Below are 23,722 nucleotides of genomic sequence, written 5' to 3' on the forward strand. Positions count from 1 at the left end.
TTGCAGAACAAACTTGGGCCGCGAATCACCTATCGTTCGCATAACGCGTCTGTATAATGATATTGTAAAAACCAAGCCTGAACTTGATATTCACAACGATAGTCACTCTGTGTTTATGGCTAAATTAAAATGTTGATGTACCTCGCCATTGCATTTTGACTGGAAGAGATCTCTGTCAGAGATAAGTCCACCCTTGCTCACAACATTTATGAATAGATTATTTTATATGTAACTTACAAGTGCAATAAAGAATATATATATATATTTATTTATAATTTAAAATAATTTAAATACAATTTCCATTATTTATATTATGTTATAATTCATATTGTTAATATTTTTACTTGTATAATGACATTTAATAATTTAATTCCATTTTAATGTTTGTCAAACACAAGGCATGCTGCGGTCGCCTATAAATGTAAGAACAGTAAGATCTAATCTACCAGTGTATTGTACTAAAATGTTTAGCTGTATCTTATGTTGGTAATCCTATAAATAAATAAATTTGTATCAATTCAATTAATAACTTTATAATTATTTGGTGGATACACAGTAGCAAAAGTTTAGCCTTCTACCCCCCATAAGTTGTATAATAGTAGTTTTATATTGCTTTAGACCCAAATAATTCTTTAAGTGGCATTCGAAACTAACTCTCCATGTACATACAAATATGTATAATGTAATTGAGTAGGTCCAATTACTTCCATTACCTTAATTAGTCCACCCTTCTATAGACAGCTTTCAAATGCTCTGACAATGGGTTATTTTCTGTCTCCATCTGTAATATTACTTCTAATGTATCTGGTTCCATTAGTCTGATGACTCTTGAATTTCTTCACTTTAGTGAATGACATACGTGCAATGTTCACAGTCTCCAAGATTATTTCCTTCTTCTCAATATCCATTTGACCTTCCTCGAGGGATGTGAGGCCAAAATTATGGCTCACTATGAATGCCAGCTCGTTTGTTCCCGGTTTAATGCGTAAGTAGCCGCGCTCCTGGTGCATGGGTGACTGCTTCTCGGGATGTCTGGATATGGATGTGAAGTTGAACATGGGTTGACCTGTAATGATACAAATTATTTCTTTACTAATATTTAAATTAATTTTTATAATCCTTTAAAATAGGTATCAAAAAATTTTATTTGAACTCATAATTCATTTAGCCAATTATGAATACATGTATGTATCTATGTATGTGTGTGTAGGTTTATTATTATTATTTACATATGTAAACATACTTTTTATTGTGTTACATGTTCAATTTTGTCTAGGTATTATTGAGTTTTATTTTTAGCTGTACAATTTCTACCCTTGAACATTTTAGTTTTCTTTCACCTTTGACTGTAAGAGACCCCTCTATGGGATAACTCCACCATTAAATCTTTTAATGTGTCCAATTTAAATTACCTATGTACAATAAAGATTTTATAAAACAAAAAAAAAAAAAAAATTTAAAAGTGTGTTATCTGTTGGTGATCAAAATTGATCATGACAAAAAGAGGAAAAAGGGGTTGTGATTACTAATAGAGTCTAACAGTCCTATTGCTAGCAATATACTATATAACAGGGGTGACCTTGACTAAAGAACTACTTATTGTGCGGTAAACTAATATCTATGCCATGATACACCCAACCTACACCCAGCCGTTGCCAGAGGGAGATTTTATACAAAAGTCGATTGCTTGAGTACCTCTGTCCCATTCATGTTCCAACTGTAAAGCAGTTGTGTTTGCATGGCTGTGTTTCGGTTTGAAGGGTGGGATATGATGTGAATTTACTAGGTACGGAGGAATAACACCTGAGTCCTCAGGAATAGCAATGCATGGGGGTATCATGGGCGAAACAGAGTACTACTCTGTTATGTCCATGGTACTGCTCATGTCTATAGGTGACAGTTACCACTTTCCATCAGTTGGACCGTCAGCTGTTTGCCATTTTAAGTTGTATAAAAAAAAAACAATCCTACATCACACATATTAGAGACAGAGTCCATAGAGTACCACAATTTGCCACTTTGAGCCACCTGCACTAATCCTCACTCATCAACTCTCACCAGTACAATGTAATCATACACCATTAAAAGAGGGGGGCTAATGGATTGTTAAAAATGGGAATCAATAGATTAGAGTAGCCCCATTGTTAGAAATACACATTGTTAGGTCGACCTCCTCGTGGTTCCCCCTGGAAACTATCATGTTCTATTCCAAGTGAATTCATCACAATAGGCCAACTGACTAGTCTTTTTATTGTCACCTATCATTCTTCATTTGTGCCCCACCAGAATATACTGTTAGCACAGACGGGGTTATCATTCCATTATCATCAACTTAAAAAAATATTAGAATAGAGGGGGGAAGATATTGTTAATAATGGGGTCTAACAGTTCCATTGCTATCAATATACCCTATCAGGTCGACCTCCACACGGTTCCCCCTGGAAACCATTGTAGTTCATTCTTGTAGAATTATTAATGATGTGCAAACTGACCTGCTTTCATCTTCACCTATCACCTCTAACTGGTGTCCACCAGCGTATATCGATAGTGCTGTAGGATTACCATTCTGTTTAGTTCCATTAAAAAAATGCATTTCTGCTATGTTCATATCTACATGAAATAGTTACTAATTGCCATCACGTGGGAGTAAAAATTGTTTACTAAACTATTATAAAAGGAAAACTTTTGTTAGTGTCTTATTTTACGCATATGGGGTCAGCTAAGGCGTTGTACGTCGATCCATACGGATCTTTTGTGCTTCCCCTTGCCTTATACCATCATTTCATAGATCCTACGTGTTAATCTAACGATATCCCGCGGTTTAAGATATCTGTACTCCCCTGGATCTGGATAAGCCGTTCCCAGTAGACTCATACGCATACTTGCCCACGAATCGCAGTTGCACATCAAGTGTTTCATGGATTCCAATTTCTCGCCGCATTTGTTAGCAACGTATAAAGTATTTCATACCTAAAGGAATGTACTAATCAAAGATGGCGTTGCTATGCTTTCTTATTTTTTACTCATCGAATGAAAAATAAAACTTACCAATGCATATAAACTCCAAGTCGTCATCTGGTATATTGAGGTAGTATCCACGACCGTCTTTTGTGGTCCAACGACCGAAGAGCCATGATAATGACTAAAGCTTCGTAGAGAATATACGCCATTTCTAGAATAAAACAATATAATTGAAGTTTAAAGAATTAATAAGTTTCTATGAAACGAAAATCGAGAAATAATATAAAATAATGTAAATACTAACCGTAGTAAAGCAATAAATTGTAAAAAGAATGATTAAATATCTTTTATATGGGTTTTTCTGGGAGAACCTTTTTTTCCAATTAGAAATTAGAAAAAACGAATTAAGGAAACACACAATGGTAACAACATCAGGACAACAGAAGAGTATCAGGATTGCCAGCTATGATTTTTATTATTTTTTCCCTAATGTACGATTTCCGCCGTATTAGCTAGCATTACATACGTTACAGTCGGTTCTCAATGTAAAGGGTACCTACTGACCTTCCATAAATATGATGGAATCAACGTATTCCAAATATTAAAGCAGTTGCTTCTTTCTGTATTCCAGAGTAGTTTAGTTCAGTTGAATTTAAAGTACGTGAAGCAAGTAACACAGGTCTCTTAGTTCCATTTAGGTATATCAATTTGAGAGAAAATAGCACCTAATCCCAAAGGTCTAAAGCATCTACAGTCAATATTAATTTGGACTCGGGGTCAAAATGAGCTAATACTTGATCTGACGTTAAAATAATTTTTATACTCTGAAAAGCATTTTCTTTATGTGTGCCTCAGAACAATTTTGCCCCCTTTTTTACCAAGTCATACAGGGGGTTAAGAATTGTGAATGCATTGGAAATAAAAGTTCTGTAGTAATTGACAAGTCCTAAAAATGATTGTAACTGATTAACATTTGTGGGCACTGCACCACAAACAGTCGCTTTCAGATAACTTTTTGATGTCGTTTTTATAAATAAAATACCCCAAATAGTTAATGCTCCTCTTAAAGTATTCACACTTTTCTTTTTTTAAGTGTTAACCCTGCTACTTTTAACCTTTTTAATACAATATTAAGCTTTTGTATTTGCTCGTTTCTGTTTTTACCGGTAATCAGTACGTCGTCTAATAAACACAGGACGCCATCTATACCTGACAATAGGCATTCTATAGAACATTGGAATATAGCCGTGTGCTTGACAACCTAAATACCATTCGCGTATATTTAAAAAAGTCGCGATGCGTATTTATACAAGTAATATTTTGTGACTTCTCATCAAGTTCGAATTGTGTGCACGCCATTGACAGGTCCAATTTAAAAAAAATCCTGACTACCATGCAATTTAGAAAATAATTCCTTAACAGTGGGTAGTGGGTGTTGTTCCACTATGAGTTGTTTATTGACGCTTACCGAGTAATCGACACATATTTTTTTTTTTTTTAATATTTTAAGGGCTTTTACCTTCTTGACACATATTCTAATTGTACCATTCCGCTTCAGTACTGACATAATATCAAACTTAATATGTAATGAACGCCGTATAATCAAGTTTAATTCGAATTGTTGACTATTTAAGTCTCCCAACATAATGTCTATCTAAAATCCAACGGTTGGTAAATATGGTAGTTAATCGCCTATATTTATAAAAAGAGCAATTTTTGTGTTTATCAAAATGTTAGTGCGAAAAAAAAATTGCTTTTAGAATGATGTCTAATTATATTCATAATTTATAAAACAAAATTATCAATCCCGAGTATTAGTCATGGTTATTTATTTGGATTAGGGATTTTGGATTTCATAATTAATTTGCTTATACATATTTTAATAAGTGCAAAATATAGCAATTTACTAATAAACAAGTAGCAGCCATTTGCAAACGAATATTTGTCTAAAAATAATAGTAGAAACGAATAGTATTATACGATTCCTTTGGAATCGCTAGAAGAGTGATCTACAGAGAAAATAATGATTGTTTTTTTTAACAGTCATTTGCATCGTCTAGTGGGAAAAACAACTATATATATGTGATGATAATTTTAGTTCTTGAATCTACAGAGGTCACTCAGCAACTCATTTTTTGGCATAGATTACGATAGCAGTAAAATGGGGTGGATAGGGTTCGGAGTACAAATATAAACAAAACTAAAAATGGGATATGTAGTCTTAGAGCATTTAAATTTAGTTTTAAATGCTCTAAGTTTGCAGTAGAAAAAACAAATATTATTGATTTTATATACGACTATTACGTGGTCCCAATAGTACCTAAAATATATCTCTTATTTTTTCATACCAAAGCAATGAGAAGTTACATAGATTGGCATTATTATTATTTTCTACATGGGATTTCCTACTTCAATATTTTATGGGCTTCTAAACTTACGGTATAATTTAACAAAGTCAATTGTGTGTTTATTAAAGTATCTTTACTAAAATATCTAGATGCGTAGCAGCATGTCCAGCCAAGTTAAAAAAAGATATTGGCAGCAGCAGCCGAGTGTACACGAACACGAACTATTTCGAGTTACTTGATGATATATGATAAAGAAAAGGCATGTCAGTTAGCTCATCGTGATGAATGCACCTGGAATTTAGCACAATAGTTTCCAGTGGGGAGCACGTGATGTTCGACCTGACAGGATATTTCTCTTCCACATTTAATCCAGCTCTCTTCCGCTTTTCTTTTACCAAATTTTTTTATGGCATTCCTGTTCTGATCTCTGTTTATTATGCTTTTACTCGTATTTAAATATATTTACAATAATTAAAAAATAATATAATTTGTTTTTAATTAATTATATTTTGATCTATCATTTTTATGAAACTTTGAATGGGAAGCAAGCTGACAGCTCACCTGCAATAAAATAGTAACCTTCGCCTGTAGACATATGTATGGACAGAACCATGGTCATCACTGAATACACTGTAGCGCCCATGTTAGTCCTCATTTTAAAATATATTTCTAAGTACTATAGTGTTATATCGTACGTACCTTACCTTATATATCTTAATATATACTATACCTTTCAAACAATAACATAACCATGCCAGCACACCTGCGTCACGAATAAGACAAAAATCCTAAGTAGTTTCTAATAAAGTCTTCATCTAGTAAATGGAATCCTGTTAAAAAAATGAAATTGTCTAAAAACCTTTATATATTTATTGTTAAATAAATTTTATTATAAATTATATACACGTATAATATATTTCAATCAGACCTTTTCAAATCACCCGTGGTCCACTAAGAGTATAAATAAGGATACGTACATTTTACTATAAATAATGAATTATTGCCTGCGTTTTAAATTATTATATATTTAGTAATATAGTTTAAATAACTGGAAATACTCAGAATGAGTAAACTAATTTTTCTAACAAAATAAAGAAATTTAAGTGCAATGGTCATTTTGTTTCTATTCACCCCGTTTTATAGTATTGTTGTTACCCAGTAAATACATAATATTGTTATTAATATAATGTTGCACAATTAAATATATACATAATATACATTTATAATTTTAAGAAATGGAAATTCTTGAATAAAATTTTGTGAAGAAATTTAAAGTTTAGTAGTTTTGGTACTTTTCAACCGTATATAAAATATACGAATGAAAGCAGCAGAAAAGAAGATGGGATAAGATATCAACACTAAAAGTGAAAACATTCCGAAGAGCGCTTTTTTGTGTTGTTCATAGTCATACGTAGTGAAAACCAATACAAAAGAAATCGTACTGGTTTGTAGAAAAAATATTTGACATATGGGAAAAATGAAAATCTTATCTGGCAACCCGTATCTTGTTTCCTTGTCCTGGTATGTTGGTCTTATTGTTTATTTCCTTAATTCATTTTTTTCTGATTTGTGGTTGAAAAAAAACGTTTTCTTAAGAAAAATTCATATTAGAAAAATTTTATCATTCTTTTCTCAATTTATTGATTTATTTCTGTTAGTATTTACATCATCATATATTATTTCTCAATTTTCATTTCATAGAAACTTGATAATTGTTTAAATTTCAATTATATTTTTCTATTCTAGAAATGGCGGATACTCTCCACGAAGCTTTAAAACCATTATCCTGGCTCTCCGGGCGTTGGACTACAAAAGACGGTCGCGGGTACTACCCGAATATACCAGATTTTCAATATCATGACGACTTGGAGTTTATATGCATTGGTAAGTTTTATTTTTTATTCTATGAGTAAAAAATAAAAAGCATGGCAACGCCATCTTTGATCAGTTCATTCCTTTATGTTTGCTAATGAAATATACGTTACTAGCAAAAGTTTTCTTTTTACATTATTTTACTAAACAATCTTTAATCCCCCCTGATTGAAATTAGTAACCTTTTCATGTAGACAAATCCATTGTGGTTTCCTTGGTATCTCATGCGATTTAGGGGGGGGTTTAGGGATTTTGTTTATAGGTGAAAATGGAATGGTAATCCCACCGCACTATCGGTATACGCTGGCGGGGCACCCGTGAGAGGTGATAGGTGAGGATTAAAGCAGGTCATTCAGCCCATCGTAAAAAATTCCTCGAGAATGAACCACAATGGTTTCCAGGGGAACCGTGTGAAATTCTACCTGATAGGGTACATTGCTAGCAATGGAATTTTAAGACCCTATTACTAACAGTCCTTTTCCCCCTGGGATCATTATTAATGAACTCCAAAAATTTACACAAAATTTCCAGAATAATATAAAGCAATAAATACAAATTTGTCAATATTAATATGAAAAGGGTATTCAAAAATTGAAAAGTGAGGAATAGGCAGTGGCATCTCTCTTAATACATCTAAAAGTCTAACTGAGGTTATCAACCTGCCAGCTAAGTGTGGCAACATCCCTTCCCTTCCCACATACAACAGAGCCCTTCAATTAACACTTTCAAGAAAAGGTTCAAGTTGCATTTCTTTTTTTTTTGAGTCATAATCTTAATTTTTCATTTTTATAATTGAACTGTCAAACCTTTTACCAGAGGAAAACTTTATACAAAAGTCGATTGCTTGGGTACCTCTGTCCCATTCTTTTCAACCATGAAGCAGTTGTGTTTGCATGACTGTGTTTTGGTTTCAAGGGTGGGATATGGCATGAATTTACTGGGTACAGAGGAATAACACCTGAGTCCTCAGTAACGGCAACGCATGGGTGGTATCATGGGCGAAACAGTATGTGTGTGTATTGTTATGTCCACAGTACTGCTCATTTCTATAGGTGACGGTTACCACTTTCCATCAGTTGGGCCGTCAGCTTGTTTGCCATTCTAAGTTGTATAAAAAAAAAACTTAAAATCATTTTACTAAATTTCTATTGTAGGTAGTATATATATTTATTTTAACATCTATTGCATAAGTAGGTAGGTATTATATTTATTTATAGTATATTTATTTATGTAATATTTTATTATGAATCTTAATATTTTATTTAACTGTATATTTGTTTATGTACTCTAAATATTAATAGTTGTAGCACTTCAGCTGCCCGCTAACAACATGCTTTCTAACTGCATTAGGTTGACTGGAAGAGATCTCTGTCCGAGATAAGTCTACCCTTGCTCACAATATTTAAAAATGCATTAACAATGTAATTTTGAAGTGCAATAAAGAATATATATTTTATATATATTACTTTACAAATGTCATTTGTAAACTGGTTTGGAAAACTTTTTTATCATTTTTTTTTTACTTAAATTGGTCACATAAAACATGCACTGTGGCCCACACTTAATCTACAACAGTTTGCAGTATTTCATTATATAATTAAAATTCTGTCTTGCTAAAAGTTGACTTGTTGAGAATGATATATAGCATTAAGTGTGCCTTTTGTACAAATCACTTATTGTAGTGTGGTAAATATAGAATAAATAAATAAATAAATAAAAGTAAGTAAAATTTTCATCAGAATTGTTTTAATATAAATTATGTTTTGAAACTAAAATGTTTTGCCACAATTAAAATTTTGTTTTGCGGAACTCAATCTTAAACATTTAATTTAAAATTGTGTTTTAAATATGCATTTTCATATTTATTTTATGCACACTATACTGATACGTTTGTTAAATGCTATTGTAAATGGCATATAAACAAATGGAAAAAGGAAATGTAAACCTCTTTCATCGAAAACTACCTACATTCTAGCAAAATAAATTCATTTCATTTCATTTCAACAAATATCATTATGTGTGAAAATGCAATTATAACACTGTCTGCTGTAATGGTGTATGGTGACATGGCGGTGTTGAGAGGTGATGAGTTAGGAGTGCAGGTCAATGGGTTCAAAGTGATGACAAAATTAGAGGTTTTCAAGTCGAATTGAATTGAAACCTATCTTCTAGGTTAAGTTGTACTCATACAGGAACTGCTGTGTTCTATCTCAATATTGTAAGACTATGATTGATCTACACTCGTGAGCAACCACATCAACTCGACCCTTGACGGCGCACATATGTATTGATTTTATTTAAACAACAATTGTCAATTATAAAAGTGATATGTCATTTGAAAGCTGAAGAATTGTGCTCTCATTTAAAATCAATACCCTAAAAAACTTAAGCGCTGATTTAATGACGCATTTTAATTGGGCGTCAGGGAAAATTTGCTCCAAAACCCGCCCACACCTGAGGGCCTACCATGAAATGTTTTCCGAAATTTCGGAGCCAAACGAAACAGAAATTTGATGTTAAAATTACATAATAAATGCCGTTTGGAAATATTAAAAATGTTAAAATATTGTTCCTTTGGACTTTTATGATAGGAGGATGTATGATGAAAGAAATGTTAAACTCCATTTATTGGTCCGATTTTGGTATAATCAAAAACACGAAATTGAGTCTGCTGGTTTACCTCATCAGTCACTTATCACAAGTTGACTCTGGTACACATCTCAGTAAATTTAATATAACCTAGTCAACATTGAATATATAATACAAATCATTTATTCATAATTTACAAAATTACAAGTCCAGTTTCAATTAATTATGTCATTCCCATTACAACTAGTCATGTTTTATTCTAAATTGAAGAACATGACATTTTCTATATGATAACAATAATGTTTACATGAAAAATACAGTTACATGAAAAGAAATACAACTATATATATGTATGAGTTACTTATATAGTCAACATATTTCATATGTTTTAATAGAAACATCAATAATGTTTCCTTCTATTATTGTACGCATACTGCCCGCTAATAAATAATTAATGCTCCTTTCCACTCAGGGTTTGCTGGAAGAGAACTCTTACAGAGTTAAGCTCGCCTATTGTACACCTTTATTTTATATATACTATATGTCATAATTTTTTGTGTACAATAAAGAATAAAGAATAAATAATAAATAATAATAATAATAATATATATGTATAATTACAATGGTGTGTAGTGATTAATAAAAATTGATACTTATTTCTTTTGTATTTATGTTTAAAACTAATATTAATTCATAACAATAATAATGATGTCATTGCAAATTGTTATTACATTAATAAAGTTTAGCATTAGAATTTATATATATTCTTTATTGCACTTGTAAATTACATTGTTAATGCATTTATAAATATTGTGAGCAAGGGTGGACTTATCTCTGACAGAGATCTCTTCCAGTCAACCCAGTGCAGTTAGAAAACATGTTGTTAGAGGATAGCTGAAGTGCTACAACTATTAATATTTATTTATATTTTAAGAATTCTACAAAACTAGAAAGCATTTTCAATAAGACAGTATTTCAGTTTATTTTTAAATTATATAATAATATGTAAATAATAATAATAAACCTACACACACATACATAGATACATATATTATTCACAATTATGATAAATGAATTATAAGTTTCAAAATAAAATTTTATGATACCTGCTTTAAAGGATTAAAAAAATTAATTTAAATAATGAAATAGGACTCCATTTTCCGCGCTTAGCCTCTAATTTGGGCCCTTGTGTGTATATTAATTTAAATATTAGTAAAGAAATAATTTGTATCATTACAGGTCAACCCATGTTCAACTTCACATCCATATCCAGACATCCCGAGAAGCAGTCACCCATGCACCAGGAGCGCGGCTACTTACGCATTAAACCGGGAACAAACGAGCTGGCATTCATAGTGAGCCATAATTTTGGCCTCACATCCCTCGAGGAAGGTCAAGTGGATTTTGAGAAGAAGGAAATAGTGTTGGAGACTGTGAAAATTGCACGTATGTCATTCGCTAAACCACCAGAAGTGAAGAAATTCAAAAGAGTCATCAGACTAATGGAACCAGATACATTAGAAGTAATATTGCAGATGGAGACAGAAAATAACCCATTGTCAGAGCATTTGAAAGCTGTCTATAGAAAGGTGGACTAATTAAGGTAATGGAAGTAATTGGACCTACTCAATTACATTATACATATTTGTATGTACATGGAGAGTTAGTTTCGAATGCCACTTAAAGAATTATTTGGGTCTAAAGCAATATAAAACAACTATTATACAACTTATGGGGGGTAGAAGGCTAAACTTTTGCTACTATGTACCCACCAAATAATTATAAAATTATTAATTGAATTGATACAAATGATTAATCTATATGCAGTCAAATATTATGTTATTGAAGATTATCTAGAAACATTAGACACCAGAGGGCGACACTCACATGAGTAATAATAATATATATAAACATACTTAATAGTGCATATTTATTAGAAAGGAGGACTCTTCAGTGGCTGTGAATCTATGGCTATGAGAGAAAAATGAAAAAAAAACAGTTCTTTATTGTACACAAAATAAGTTTCTTCTATATTTACATATTGATATAGAATGTGCAATTTGAAAAGGCAGCTTTATCACCAGAAGCAATCTCTACAGACACCTTGATGGTTAAACCATAAGAAGTTGTTAAACAGAAAGTAATGAAGCTAAAAAGAGATGGAGAGCATTGAAGAAGTTGGAAGGAACTGTTATGATTTTTTCAGTTTATATAGTGTTACACAAATTAATATTTTTGTTGATGACAAAGAAACAATTAAAAAAAAACATTCATTCATGTGACTAAGAAATTATTTGAAATTGTCCATCTATTTGGTCACGGAGCTACCTGCGTTATCCAGAGGATGCATCAACACTCTGTTGATGAGATTTATACTAAGACTAGAAAGTTTGGCATCTCCTACCTTTGTTGAAACATCCACTTATAGAATTCCTTTCCAGCATCTATGTTTCCTATTGGGTATAACTTGTATTTCTTCAAGAGAGGTGTGAAGAAATGTTCATATAAGCTATTATAGTGTGGACTGCAGGTTTGATGCAATCTCATGTGGAACCTGCAACTTGAAGAGGCAGATTTCATAAATAATTACCAACAGGTGACTATGGAGTCAATGTGTCAAGTCAGTATAGAAAAAAAATTATCAGCTGGAAGTTGCTTCCACAGCTGCATTCTCTGAAAAGGATTTATATTTACTATGGAACATTGTGTGGCTATATGAAGATAGAAGAAATAATGGAACACAATTTTTTACCTTTTTACAATTATGTGGAAGACAAAGTGAGGATACATTCTGTGAAAGTTATTATGAATTGATGAACATTTTTTACTCTTTCATGCAAACACTAGTGAATGGATTTAAATGAAGTTTGTTTCATGGGTAGCAGTCAGCATATGGGACACTTTGTTTACTAATTCACAGGGGCGGAGTCATAGGACACAGTGATAAACAAAATTTGAATAATATAGAATGCTACTAGTCATATTAATATAAGTGTAAAAGAATTTGTAAATATATTTTTTTTTATTTATAGATTAAAATGGAATGGTAAACCCAACCAAATGCAGTGTAGCCTGATAGATGAGCATAAACTATTGTTTTGAATTCACTAGAAATGAATGACAATGATTTTCAGGGGCTATTATTTTCTTACATTATTTACATTATAATTTTTTTTTTTTTTGTATATTTATTACACAATTATGCATGAACAATTGTGTAATAAGTACTCATAGTTGAAACTTTGCTTTATGTAGGACTAGATGTGGCTGTTGTAAATACCACAGAACATATTAAACCGTGGTATTTATCTATATTAATATTATGAATGGAAATGTTTATTTGTAATGGATAAACTTCGAAACTACTAGACCTATTTGAAAATTCGTTCACCTATAGATATATAGAATTACATTTGTTTCAGCATCACATGTGGAGGTATCTCAAGAAAGAAGCTACATTATCAACAAGTAACATGGGTTGTATTGTTCTGGGCCGAAACACTATATTAGTTAAAATTCATAATATTTTTGTTGTTGGTTATTTTCTACTTGTAAGTTGATAATTTGAAATTCTCTGGTCTTGTTGGAAATTTGTTCTTTTGATTCGTTAGCAGAGTGGGAGTTGGGTTTGTTTGTGGTCAAGTAAGGATCAATTTAAGGTCTGGTGGTACATGGTGGACAGTATTTACCGCTACTCACGTTGATTGCAGATTCTATCTCTGCACAGTACAAAAAAATCATATTCGTGAGTGTTTTTGTAGTGTTGTATGAAATTTAATAAAACTTCATAATTGACATATCTACATATAGCGCAGTTTAATATACGAATCTCAAGAGTAAGAGAGCTCTGTTGCAGAAATATCTCACTGAATAAAATATTGATACATGCTTGCTTAAAGAGACAAGGTTGTTATTGTAGTGTATTTTTTTTATGTATATTTTTTAAAAATAGATAAAATTTTATATGAGAAATCGGTTACAACAGGATACAACAGGGCTGTATACCTGAAGAAAATAAAATCCTTTAAAATCGAAGAAAAGTATTTGTGTATTAGTTTGTAGTAAGGTAGTATTGCACAAGTTTTATTAGTGTGCAACCAGATGTCGCTGAGTAATATGTCCTGCGGTATTTTTTTTTTATTTTACTATATTTTTATTGTCGTCGAATGAGTTCCTAAAGGAGTAAATACTCAATTTGTCTTTTAGTGTGGTCTGAAACGAAGTTGATTATTGTTATTGGATTCAATAATGTTTATTCATCCCCACGTTGGTCTGGTTGTGGGTACGACTACATTGCATTGTCACAAAAATGTGTTTTTCATTCCATCAATTTTGAATCTAATGTGTGTACAAACCACTACTAACTTGATCGATGTGTGTTCACGATTGTAATCTGCGATATAAAATATCTTGTTATCTATTGTTTTGCAAATATATAATAGAGTTCGTACAGGTTCGTACTATGTGAAGTCAAGAGATTATAAAAACAGAATTACGTCTTTTAACATACGTGACAGAAATAAAATAATAAATACATTTCCATGAAGTGAGTCTTTAGTTTGTTTGTCAAGTATTAAAAATCATAATAATAAATACAAACAAAGCAGAACACAAAAAAAAGTATAAGAAAATAATAAAAACAAAAATAGCCACAAAAATTGTTTGTTTCCTAGGGTTAGGATTGTCGTTATTCGGTCACTATTTGTCTCATTTGTTGGAATACAGGCTAGAATAAAAGAGAATAGTCGAAGGATGCAAAAAAAGTCATTTTCAGATTCAAAGACAATTTCAAATTGTCTGTTTAAAATTCGAATACCGAGAATACCTAAGTTCTATATCTATATATGTTTTGGTTTTGATAAGTGATGTTTCCTAGATATTGTATCTATGTATAATACTGTTTGCCCAAATAAAACAATATACCTATCTAAATGGTTTTCAGCAAGTCATGTAGTCTACTATGATTTCATTGTCCTTGAATGAGTTCCTAAAGGAGGAAATACTGAATTTGTCTTTTTGTGTGATCTGAATGGAAGTCGGTATTTGTTTTTAAAATCAATAAGGTTTATTCGTTCTCGTGTTGGCCTTATTAATTTTGTAACAATTGATGTTGCCATATTTATTTGCGGTACAAATAATTGCTTGTTTCTAACTAAAATCTATTTGTAGACACGTGAGTCCACGTTCTAAATTCAATTATTTTCAAAAAAATAGTAATAGAAAAATTATTATTGGTAGGAAATATTACAAATACATACAAAGTAGGCAAAATGGGCTGGTTCAGGTGATGTCGCTTGTGTCACAGTACAATGTGTACGAGTATGACTGCACAGCGCTGGTTTCCAGCCAGTCTCAGTCTTAATAAAACAAAAGAAAATGTAAAGTGGTTTTGGGTGCGACTGCATTATAATAAAAATTTTTATATTATCAATTATACAAAATATCAACTTCATCGGTGTGGTTACGATTGAAATGTTTACAAAATTAATTATCTTGTTGTTTATTGTGTTTTCCAGACACAATAGAGTTTGTACGAGAATAGAGAGAGAACGAGACTGAAATTGAGAAATAAAAAATAAGATTGTAATCTGTGTCTTGTAAATGTGTAACAAAATTTTGATACTTCATCGGTGTGTTCACAATTGAAATCTATTTACAAAATTAAATATCTTGTCATCTGTTCTATTTTCCAGACATACAATAGAGTTTGTACGGGAGTGTGTGAAATTGAGAGATCGAAAAATGCTATTTTAATCTATTATAATGTGTGACAAAAATAAATCAATAAGTACATTTCCATGAGGTGAGTCGTCTACTTGTTTTGTCAAGTATTAAAAAAAATTGTCTTAAGTTTTCTACAGGTTTGTCGTTATTTTTCTCAATTATTGGAATACAGGCCAGTGGAATAAAAATAAAACAACCGGAGGGTGCAAAAATATGAAAAATATGCAGGTGTAATGTTTCACATTATTTGTTATATTCAGGCGAAATAACTTCCAAAATAAGAGAATAATAAAAAAAAAAATACATAACGTCATTGGCATTTACTACTTTCTGCCAAACGATTCGGCAAGTCATATATGGTTTTTGCTATGGTAGAGTGCAGGCCAGAATAAAATGAAAGTAAGAGAAGGGTGCAAAAAAAATATATAATTTTAAATGTTATAAAATAAATTGTAATGACAAATTGAAAATTCTCCGGCGCAATACGCCAACTCGCCATGAGGTGCAGTGTCCATGGTTTGCTGGTCCTTGTAGTGGCCGCTGCTCGTGCCATCCTTTTCGTGAATTATACTTTCATAATGGGCTGAATAACAAAAAAAACATTGTACATGAAAACGTATAAATTGAACAGTAGTATTATTTTATTGTTAACTACTGAATTATTGTCTTGGGTAGTTCTTATGGAGTACAATGGCATATTCGTAGTTGTAGTTTTGTCTAATATCTGTATGGATCAATATGTGACAAAAAGACTCACCAAAGGGAAAATTACAAAAAGGTTAGCATTCATTTTAAATGTCGCCGATACCTACCAGTCGCATATCTATATATATTTCGGTTCTTTTGGTTTTTAATAAGGAGAAGGTCATCACTCATTTCCGTGTTGGTGTCATTAATTTTGTGACTATTGATTTTTCCACATTTGTTTGTGAAGCAAAAAATTGTTGTTTCAAACTAAAATCTTTTTGTAGACACAAGAATCCACGTTTTAAATTAGAATATTTTTAAAAATCGAAATATATTTATTGCCAGAAAACATTCCAAATACATATAAACTAGGCAAAACGGACTAGCAGTGCTGTATTTCAGCCAGTCTCTTTTAATAAAATAACAAAATATAAACTTGTTGGAATACAACAAAAATGTGCTTTCAATACCATCAATTTTCAATGTATCTTCAAAACGCTTACTTCATCAGTGTGTTCACGATTGAAATCTGTGTACCATATTAAATATCCTGTTATATGTTGGTGTTTTCCAAATACATAACAAAGTATGTAGGGGACTGTGTGAAATTGAGACGTCAAATTAAATCTCTGACAAAAATAAAACAATAAATAGATATAATTTCCATAAGTTGAATCCTTAGATTGTTTGCCAAGTATTAAAAAAAAATACATTAAGTTTTGTACTGGGTTGTCGTTATTTTGTTGGTATTTGTTTCAATTGTTGGAATACAGGCTAGAATAAAAAGAAAACAACTAAAGGGTGCAAAAGAAAAAAAAAACAGCAATTTTAAATATTACAAAAATGTAATTGTAAATTGCCTACAAAAATTTCTGAATGACTGAAATTCTATTACCGAGAATACCAGTCCTAGATCCATATATCTCTTATTTTTTATAAAGGATTTTTCCTAGATATTATATCTATCATATATACCTATTACTCATCCTTACTAAAGGATCTTCCTGATTATCCGAATAAAACAGTGTACCTAACTAAATGGGTTTCGGAAAGTCGTATAGTTTTTGCTATATTTTGATTGTCGATGAATGAGTTCCCAATGGAGCAAATACTTGTCTTTTTGTGTGGTCTGAATGGAAGTAATTGATTTTGAAATCAATGAGGTTCTTTCTTTCCCGTGTTGATATTATTAATTTTGTGACTATTGATTGTACCATATTTGTTTGCAGAGCAAAAAATTGCTCGTTTCAAACTAAAATCTATTTGTAGACACACGAATCCACGTACTAAATACAATTAATTTAAAAAAAATAGTAATAGAAAATTCTTATTGGCAGGAAATATTACAAATACCATACAAAGTAGGCAAAATGGGCTGGTTCAGCTGGTGTCTCTTGTCACAGTACAATGTGTACGAGTATGACTGCACAGCGCTGGTTTCCAGCCAGTCTCAGTCTTAATAAAACAAAAAATATAAAATGGTTTCGGGTGCGACTGCATTATAATCAATTTTTTTATATATTCAAATTTACTAAATACCAAATTCATCCGTGTGGTTACGATTGAAATATTTACAAAATTAATTCTCTTTTTATTTATTGTGTTTTCCAGACAAAATAGAGTTTGTACGAGAATAGAGAGAGTACGAGACTGAAATTGAGAAATAAAAAAATAGGATTGTAATCTGTGTCTTGTAAATGTATAACAAAATTTTGATACTTCATCGGTGTGTTCACAATTGAAATCTATTTACAAAATTAAACATTTTGTCATCTGTTGTGTTTCCCAGACATACAATAGTGTTTGTACGGGAGTGTGTGAAATTGAGAGATCGAAAAATGCTATTTTAATCTATTATAATGTGTGACAAAAATAAATCAATAAGTACATTTCCATGAGGTGAATCGTCTACTTGTTTTGTCAAGTATTAAAAAAAATTGTCTTAAGTTTTCTACAGGTTTGTCGTTATTTTTCTCAATTATTGGAATACAGGCCAGTGGAATAAAAATAAAACAACCGGCGGGTGCAAAAATATGAGAAAAAAAAAATTACTGACATTAGCATTTACGAATTTCTGCCAAACGATTCGGCAAATAATATGGATAGTCTTCGCAGTTTGTGTCGGTGTACGAGTTCCTCAAGGAGGAAAAACTCAATTTATGTTTTTTGTGGTGAGAAACTAAGTTGATAATACATCGGAGTACAGGCTAGAGTAAAAAGAAAACGAGCAAAGGGTGCAAAAAAACGAAAGTTTATAATTTTAAATATTACAAAAATGTAATTATAAATTGCCTACTAAAATTTCTGAATGACTGAAATTCTATTACCGAGAATACCAGTCCTAGATCCATATTATCTCTTAATTTTAATAAAGGATTTTTCCTAGATATTATATCTATCATATATACCTATTACGCATCCTTACTAAAGGATCTTCCTGTTTATCTGAATAAAAAAGTGTACCTAACTGAATGGGTTTCGGAAAGTTGTATAGTTTTTGCTATATTTTGATTGTCTATAAATGTGTTTAATAGTTGCCAATGGAGGAAATACTCAATTTGTCTTTTTTGTAGTCTGAGTGAAAGTTGATGATTAATTTGAAATAATTAGAGTTCATTCGTTCCCGTGTTGATCTCATTACTTTTGTAACTATTGATGTTACCAATTTGCGTGTGGAGCAGAAAATTGTTTGTTTCAAACTAAAATCTGTGTACGTGCGAATAATAGAAATTATAAAATATTTATTTGATAAGGAAGAGATTATAACTCCTACCAGTCCGATATCTATATATCTTTTGGTTTTGATAAAGAAAAAAGGTCATCAGCCGTTTCATAGATATTGTATTTATGATACGAATATATATTACCCATCCCTACTGCAGTATCTTTTTGTTTATCCAAATAAAACAGTGTACCTTACTTAATTGGGTCTCGGCAAGTCATATAGCCTTTGCTGTTATTTTATTGTCTTGGAATGATTTCCTAAAGGAGGAAATACTGAATTTGTCTTTTTGTGTGATCTGAATGGAAGTCGGTATTTGTTTTTAAAATCAATAAGGTTTATTCATTCCCGTATTGGCCTTATTAATTTTGCAACAATTGATGTTGCCATATTTATTTGCGGAGCAAAAAATTGCTTGTTTCTAACTAAAATCTATTTGTAGACACATGAATCTACGTACTAAATACAATTAATTTAAAAAAATAGTAATAATAAAATTCTTATTGGCAGGAAATATTACAAATATGTACAAACTATGCAAAATGGGCTGGTTCAGGTGATGTCGTTTGTGTAACAGTACAATGTGTACGAGTATGACTGCCCATCGCTGGTTTCCAGCCAGTCTCAGTCTTAAGAAAACAAGAAAATGTAAAGTGGTTTTGGCTGCGACTGCATTGCAATAAAATTTTGATATTTCATCGGTGTGTTCACGATTGAAATCTATTTACAAAATTAAACATTTTGTCATCTCTTGTGTTTCCCAGACATACAATAGTGTTTGTACGGGAGTGTGTGAAATTGAGAGATCGAAAAATGCTATTTTAATCTATTATAATGTGTGACAAAAATAAATCAATAAGTACATTTCCATGAGGTGAGTCGTCTACTTGTTTTGTCAAGTATTAAAAAAAATTGTCTAAAGTTTTCTATAGGTTTGTCGTTATTTTTCTCAATTATTGGAATACAGGCTAGTAGAATAAAAATAAAACAACCGGAGGGTTCAAAAATATGAAAAATATGCAGGTATAATGTTTCACATTATTTGTTATATTCAGGCGAAATAACTTCCAAAATAAGAGAATAATAAAAAAAATTACATAACATTGGCATTTACGAATTTCTGCCAAACGATTCGGCAAATAATATGGATAGTCTTCGCAGTTTGTGTCGGTGTACGAGTTCCTCAAGGAGGAAAAACTCAATTTATGTTTTTTGTGGTGAGAAACTAAGTTGATAATACATCGGAGTACAGGCTAGAGTAAAAAGAAAACGAGCAAAGAGTGCAAAAAAACGAAAATTTATAATTTTAAATATTACAAAATTAATTCGAATTAAAAACTACAAGGTGTCGATTGAATATTGTCCGGCGCAATACGCCGACTCGCCATGAGGTGCAGTGTCCATGTTTTGCTTTGCCTTGTAGTGGCCGCTTCTCGTGCCACGCTTTTCGTGGATTGTACTTTCTTAATGGGCTGAATAACACAATAAACATTGTTCATAAAAACGTATAAATTGAACAGTAGTAATTAACAGTATTGAATGGAAGTTGATGATTCATTTTGAAATAATTATTCATTCGTATTCAAGAGTTCATTCGTTCCCGTGTTGATCTCATTACTTTTGGTTACATGGTTACCATTGATGTTACCATATTTGCGTGTGGAGCAGAAAATTGTTTGTTGCAAAGTAAAATCTGTAGACGTGCGAATCCATGTACGAAATAAAAAAGTTTTAAAATAGAAATTATAAAATATTAACACTAGATATACCAGCTGTTTACGTATACCTATTTGTACCAAACCAGTCAAAATGACAGGTGCATTAGAAAAAAGGCTTATTGTGGTTTCCAGTCTATATTAACTCTTAAAAAGGATAAAAATAAAATTGAACAATATTAAGTATAATACATAAATGGATTTATAGACATTGTCAAATAACAAAACATTTAATTGTTTACAGTTTGTTGCTCACAATTTGTACATGTGTAGATTTTGCTGCGTGTACACTTTCCGCATAGACTTTTTTTGCATTTATTGCAAATATTTGTAGTTTTATTGTTATTTCAATATCCTTTGACACTATTTTCGTACAGGAACAGTGGCATTTGTGGTTGGTGTATTGAATTCGGCTGGTTTTTGCCTTGAAGTCTGATATTCTGAAGCAAGTTCTTCTGCTAATCGAAATAGAAAGTCTTTTCGTGAGATATTTTCTCCTGTAGTGTTTTTATACAATATCCAGCTATTTATTACGGCTAAATCTAAAATATTGAAAAATACTTGAAGTGACCACCTTCTGGATCCTGATTTCGCCGTATATTTTCGTGCCATTTGATCAGTAATATCGACGCCAAATTTAGTATTATTATAAAACGATACGGTTTCCGGTAATTTCTTTGCAGCTTTATCAATTTTGATGTGTTTATGTTTTGTACTTAGTATAAGTACTTTTTTTATTTGGTTTGCTTTTATAAATAGTAAGCGTGCATCTATTTCATTGGTAAAACAACGTTGAGAAACGTTCCATGTTGTCTTTTCAGTTTGCAAATTTTTGGCAGCTCCCTCTTGTTTGCGCGTATTGTTCCAAGCAACGCAGTATTTTTGGATTTTAATTTTAACGCTAAAGGAATACTTGTAAAAAAATTATCAGTTGTTACAGTTCTACCTTTCATGGTATATGGTTCAAGAAGTTTCATCACGACAAATTCGCTTAGGGGGGTTGATGCATTTCGTGTCTCGTCTTTTCCTAAATACGGAAAACCATTTATCACATATTTCGTCTCTACATCGGACACTAACCAAAATTTTATGCCAAATTTTTGAGGTTTGTTTGGCATATATTGAGTGAACCTACATCTGGCCTTTGATGGAAATAGTCGGTCATCCACGGTAATATAAGCTCCCGGTTTGAAGCAATTTTTACTGTTTTCAATAAATTTATCCCAAACTGCTGAGACTAAAGCGAACTTGTCTGTCTGCAAACGTTGACTCCTCTGATTTTTTTTTGTCGAAACGAATGTATCGCAGAATCTCAGTAAAATCACGTCTACTTATAGTGTTAGAGAAAAATGATGGTCCCCACTTGTTATTCCACAAATATTGAAGCCTCAAATTATTTCCTTCGTACGCTCCACGTGCATATAATATTGCTAGAAATGCCTTAAATTTTTCTTGCGTAATTGTCCAGTTTTTCCCCAAAACTCGAGAGGCTTCTAACTCAGTACAAATTCGAATATGTTCCAAAATGTGGTTGTCAATCAGTAATAGGAACGTACTACTTAGATTCCCGTCCATAATGTTTCTTTTAGCTTGTTCTGTTGTCCCGTGTACATCTTTAAAAGCACTATGAAGTGGTAATCTACCAGCAATACCTCCTTCTTCAATTCTCGTCCAAATGGTTCCGTCGGAAGCAATTTCAGTTTGCTGATTTGGTACGTTACTTCCACATTCATCTTCAGAACTGGAAGGGAATCGCATACATCGTCGTGTGCGTTTGTTTAGAATATTTTCGCAATCACTGTCACTTGACTGATTTATATTGTCTTCATCAGGAATTTCCTCTTCGTCACTTTCGATAATAGCACTACTATTATCACCATCACTATCACATAATTCACTCTCTACATCTGAACATTCCTGAGGTATTTTAGTTGCATTTTCTAAATATGCAGAAAGTTTTGCTTTTTTTGACATTTTTTGGGGCTCACAATCACTATAAAAACTTTGTCTATAAGGAAAATGCTGCGAGTTGAACAAAGCTAGAAACAAGACTGAACATGTCTAGAGCATTTACAAAACAAATGCTTATCAAAATGACGTCATCAACACAATGACGATAGTGAAAGAAAACAAAAGACGGTAACGAAAGATACAAAAGACGCTTCTGTGCTATATGTACTGCAACGGTCTCATGATTCTCCCAAAATCATACATTTTTTCATAAAAACACAACCTGTCATTTTAACTGGTACTGGTATAAATGTCAATAACAAAAATTATATTTGTTACTAATGTATAAAAAACAACATTAACTTTATAAAACATGTTCTCTAATTATAGCAACAAAAGTCATAAATTCATTTGTGAAAAAAAGTTTTATTTTGTAGGAATTTTGAATTGAAATTATACGACCAGTCTAAATGAGTGGTCTGGTAAATCTAGTGTTAATTTGATAAGGAAGAGATTACTCCTACCAGTCCGATATCTATATATACCTTTGGTTTTGATAAGAAAAAAGGTCATCAGCTGTTTCATAGATATTGTATTTATGATACGAATATATATTACCCATCCCTACAGCAATATCTTTTTGTTTATCCAAATAAAACAATGTACCTTACTTAATTGGGTCTCGGCAAGTCATATAGCCTTTGCTATGATTTTATTGTCTTTGAATGATTTCCTAAAGGAGGAAATATTAAATTTGACTTTTTGTGTGGTCTGAATGGAAGTTGATGATTCTTTTTGAAATGAATAAAGTTCATTCATTCCCGTGTTGGCTAAAAAAAAGTAGCAGGTGTAATTTTTCATATTATTATATTCAGTCTAGATAAGCTCCAAAATTAGAGAAAAATATAAAACAAACTACATAACATCATTGGCATTTACGACTTTCTGCAATTTCTTTCATTTCGCAAGTGATATGGAAAGACTTTGCAGTTCCTATTGTCGGTGTACGATTTCTTCAAGGAGAAAATATTAAAATTTGTGTTTTTTTTTGTGGTCTGAAACGAAGTTGATGATACATTGGACAGGCTAGAATAAAAAGAAAGCAAGCGAAGAGTGCGAAAAAAAAACGTAAGTTTATAATTTTAAATATTACA

At 31.6% G+C, this 23,722-nt stretch overlaps 1 protein-coding gene and 1 pseudogene across 1 annotated transcript; one reads left to right on the forward strand and one right to left on the reverse strand.

Annotated features, from left to right (window-relative positions):
- Positions 1-266: 266 nt before the first annotated feature.
- Positions 267-4,528, reverse strand: LOC113518017 (peroxynitrite isomerase THAP4-like; annotated as a pseudogene).
- A 2,302-nt stretch (positions 4,529-6,830) lies between these two features.
- On the forward strand, positions 6,831-19,903 carry LOC113510949 (peroxynitrite isomerase THAP4-like). The gene is made up of 3 exons (XM_026894501.3): positions 6,831-6,962; positions 7,056-7,193; positions 11,010-19,903. The coding sequence occupies exons 2-3, from the start codon at positions 7,058-7,060 to the stop codon at positions 11,366-11,368; spliced, it is 495 nt and encodes a 164-aa protein (XP_026750302.2). The 5' UTR covers positions 6,831-6,962; positions 7,056-7,057; the 3' UTR covers positions 11,369-19,903.
- The last annotated feature ends 3,819 nt before the right edge of the window (positions 19,904-23,722 follow it).

Source organism: Galleria mellonella, unplaced genomic scaffold (assembly GCF_026898425.1).
Source record: "Galleria mellonella isolate WM207_F2 unplaced genomic scaffold, CSIRO_AGI_GalMel_v1 utg1737, whole genome shotgun sequence".
Taxonomy (NCBI): Eukaryota; Metazoa; Arthropoda; class Insecta; order Lepidoptera; family Pyralidae; genus Galleria; species Galleria mellonella.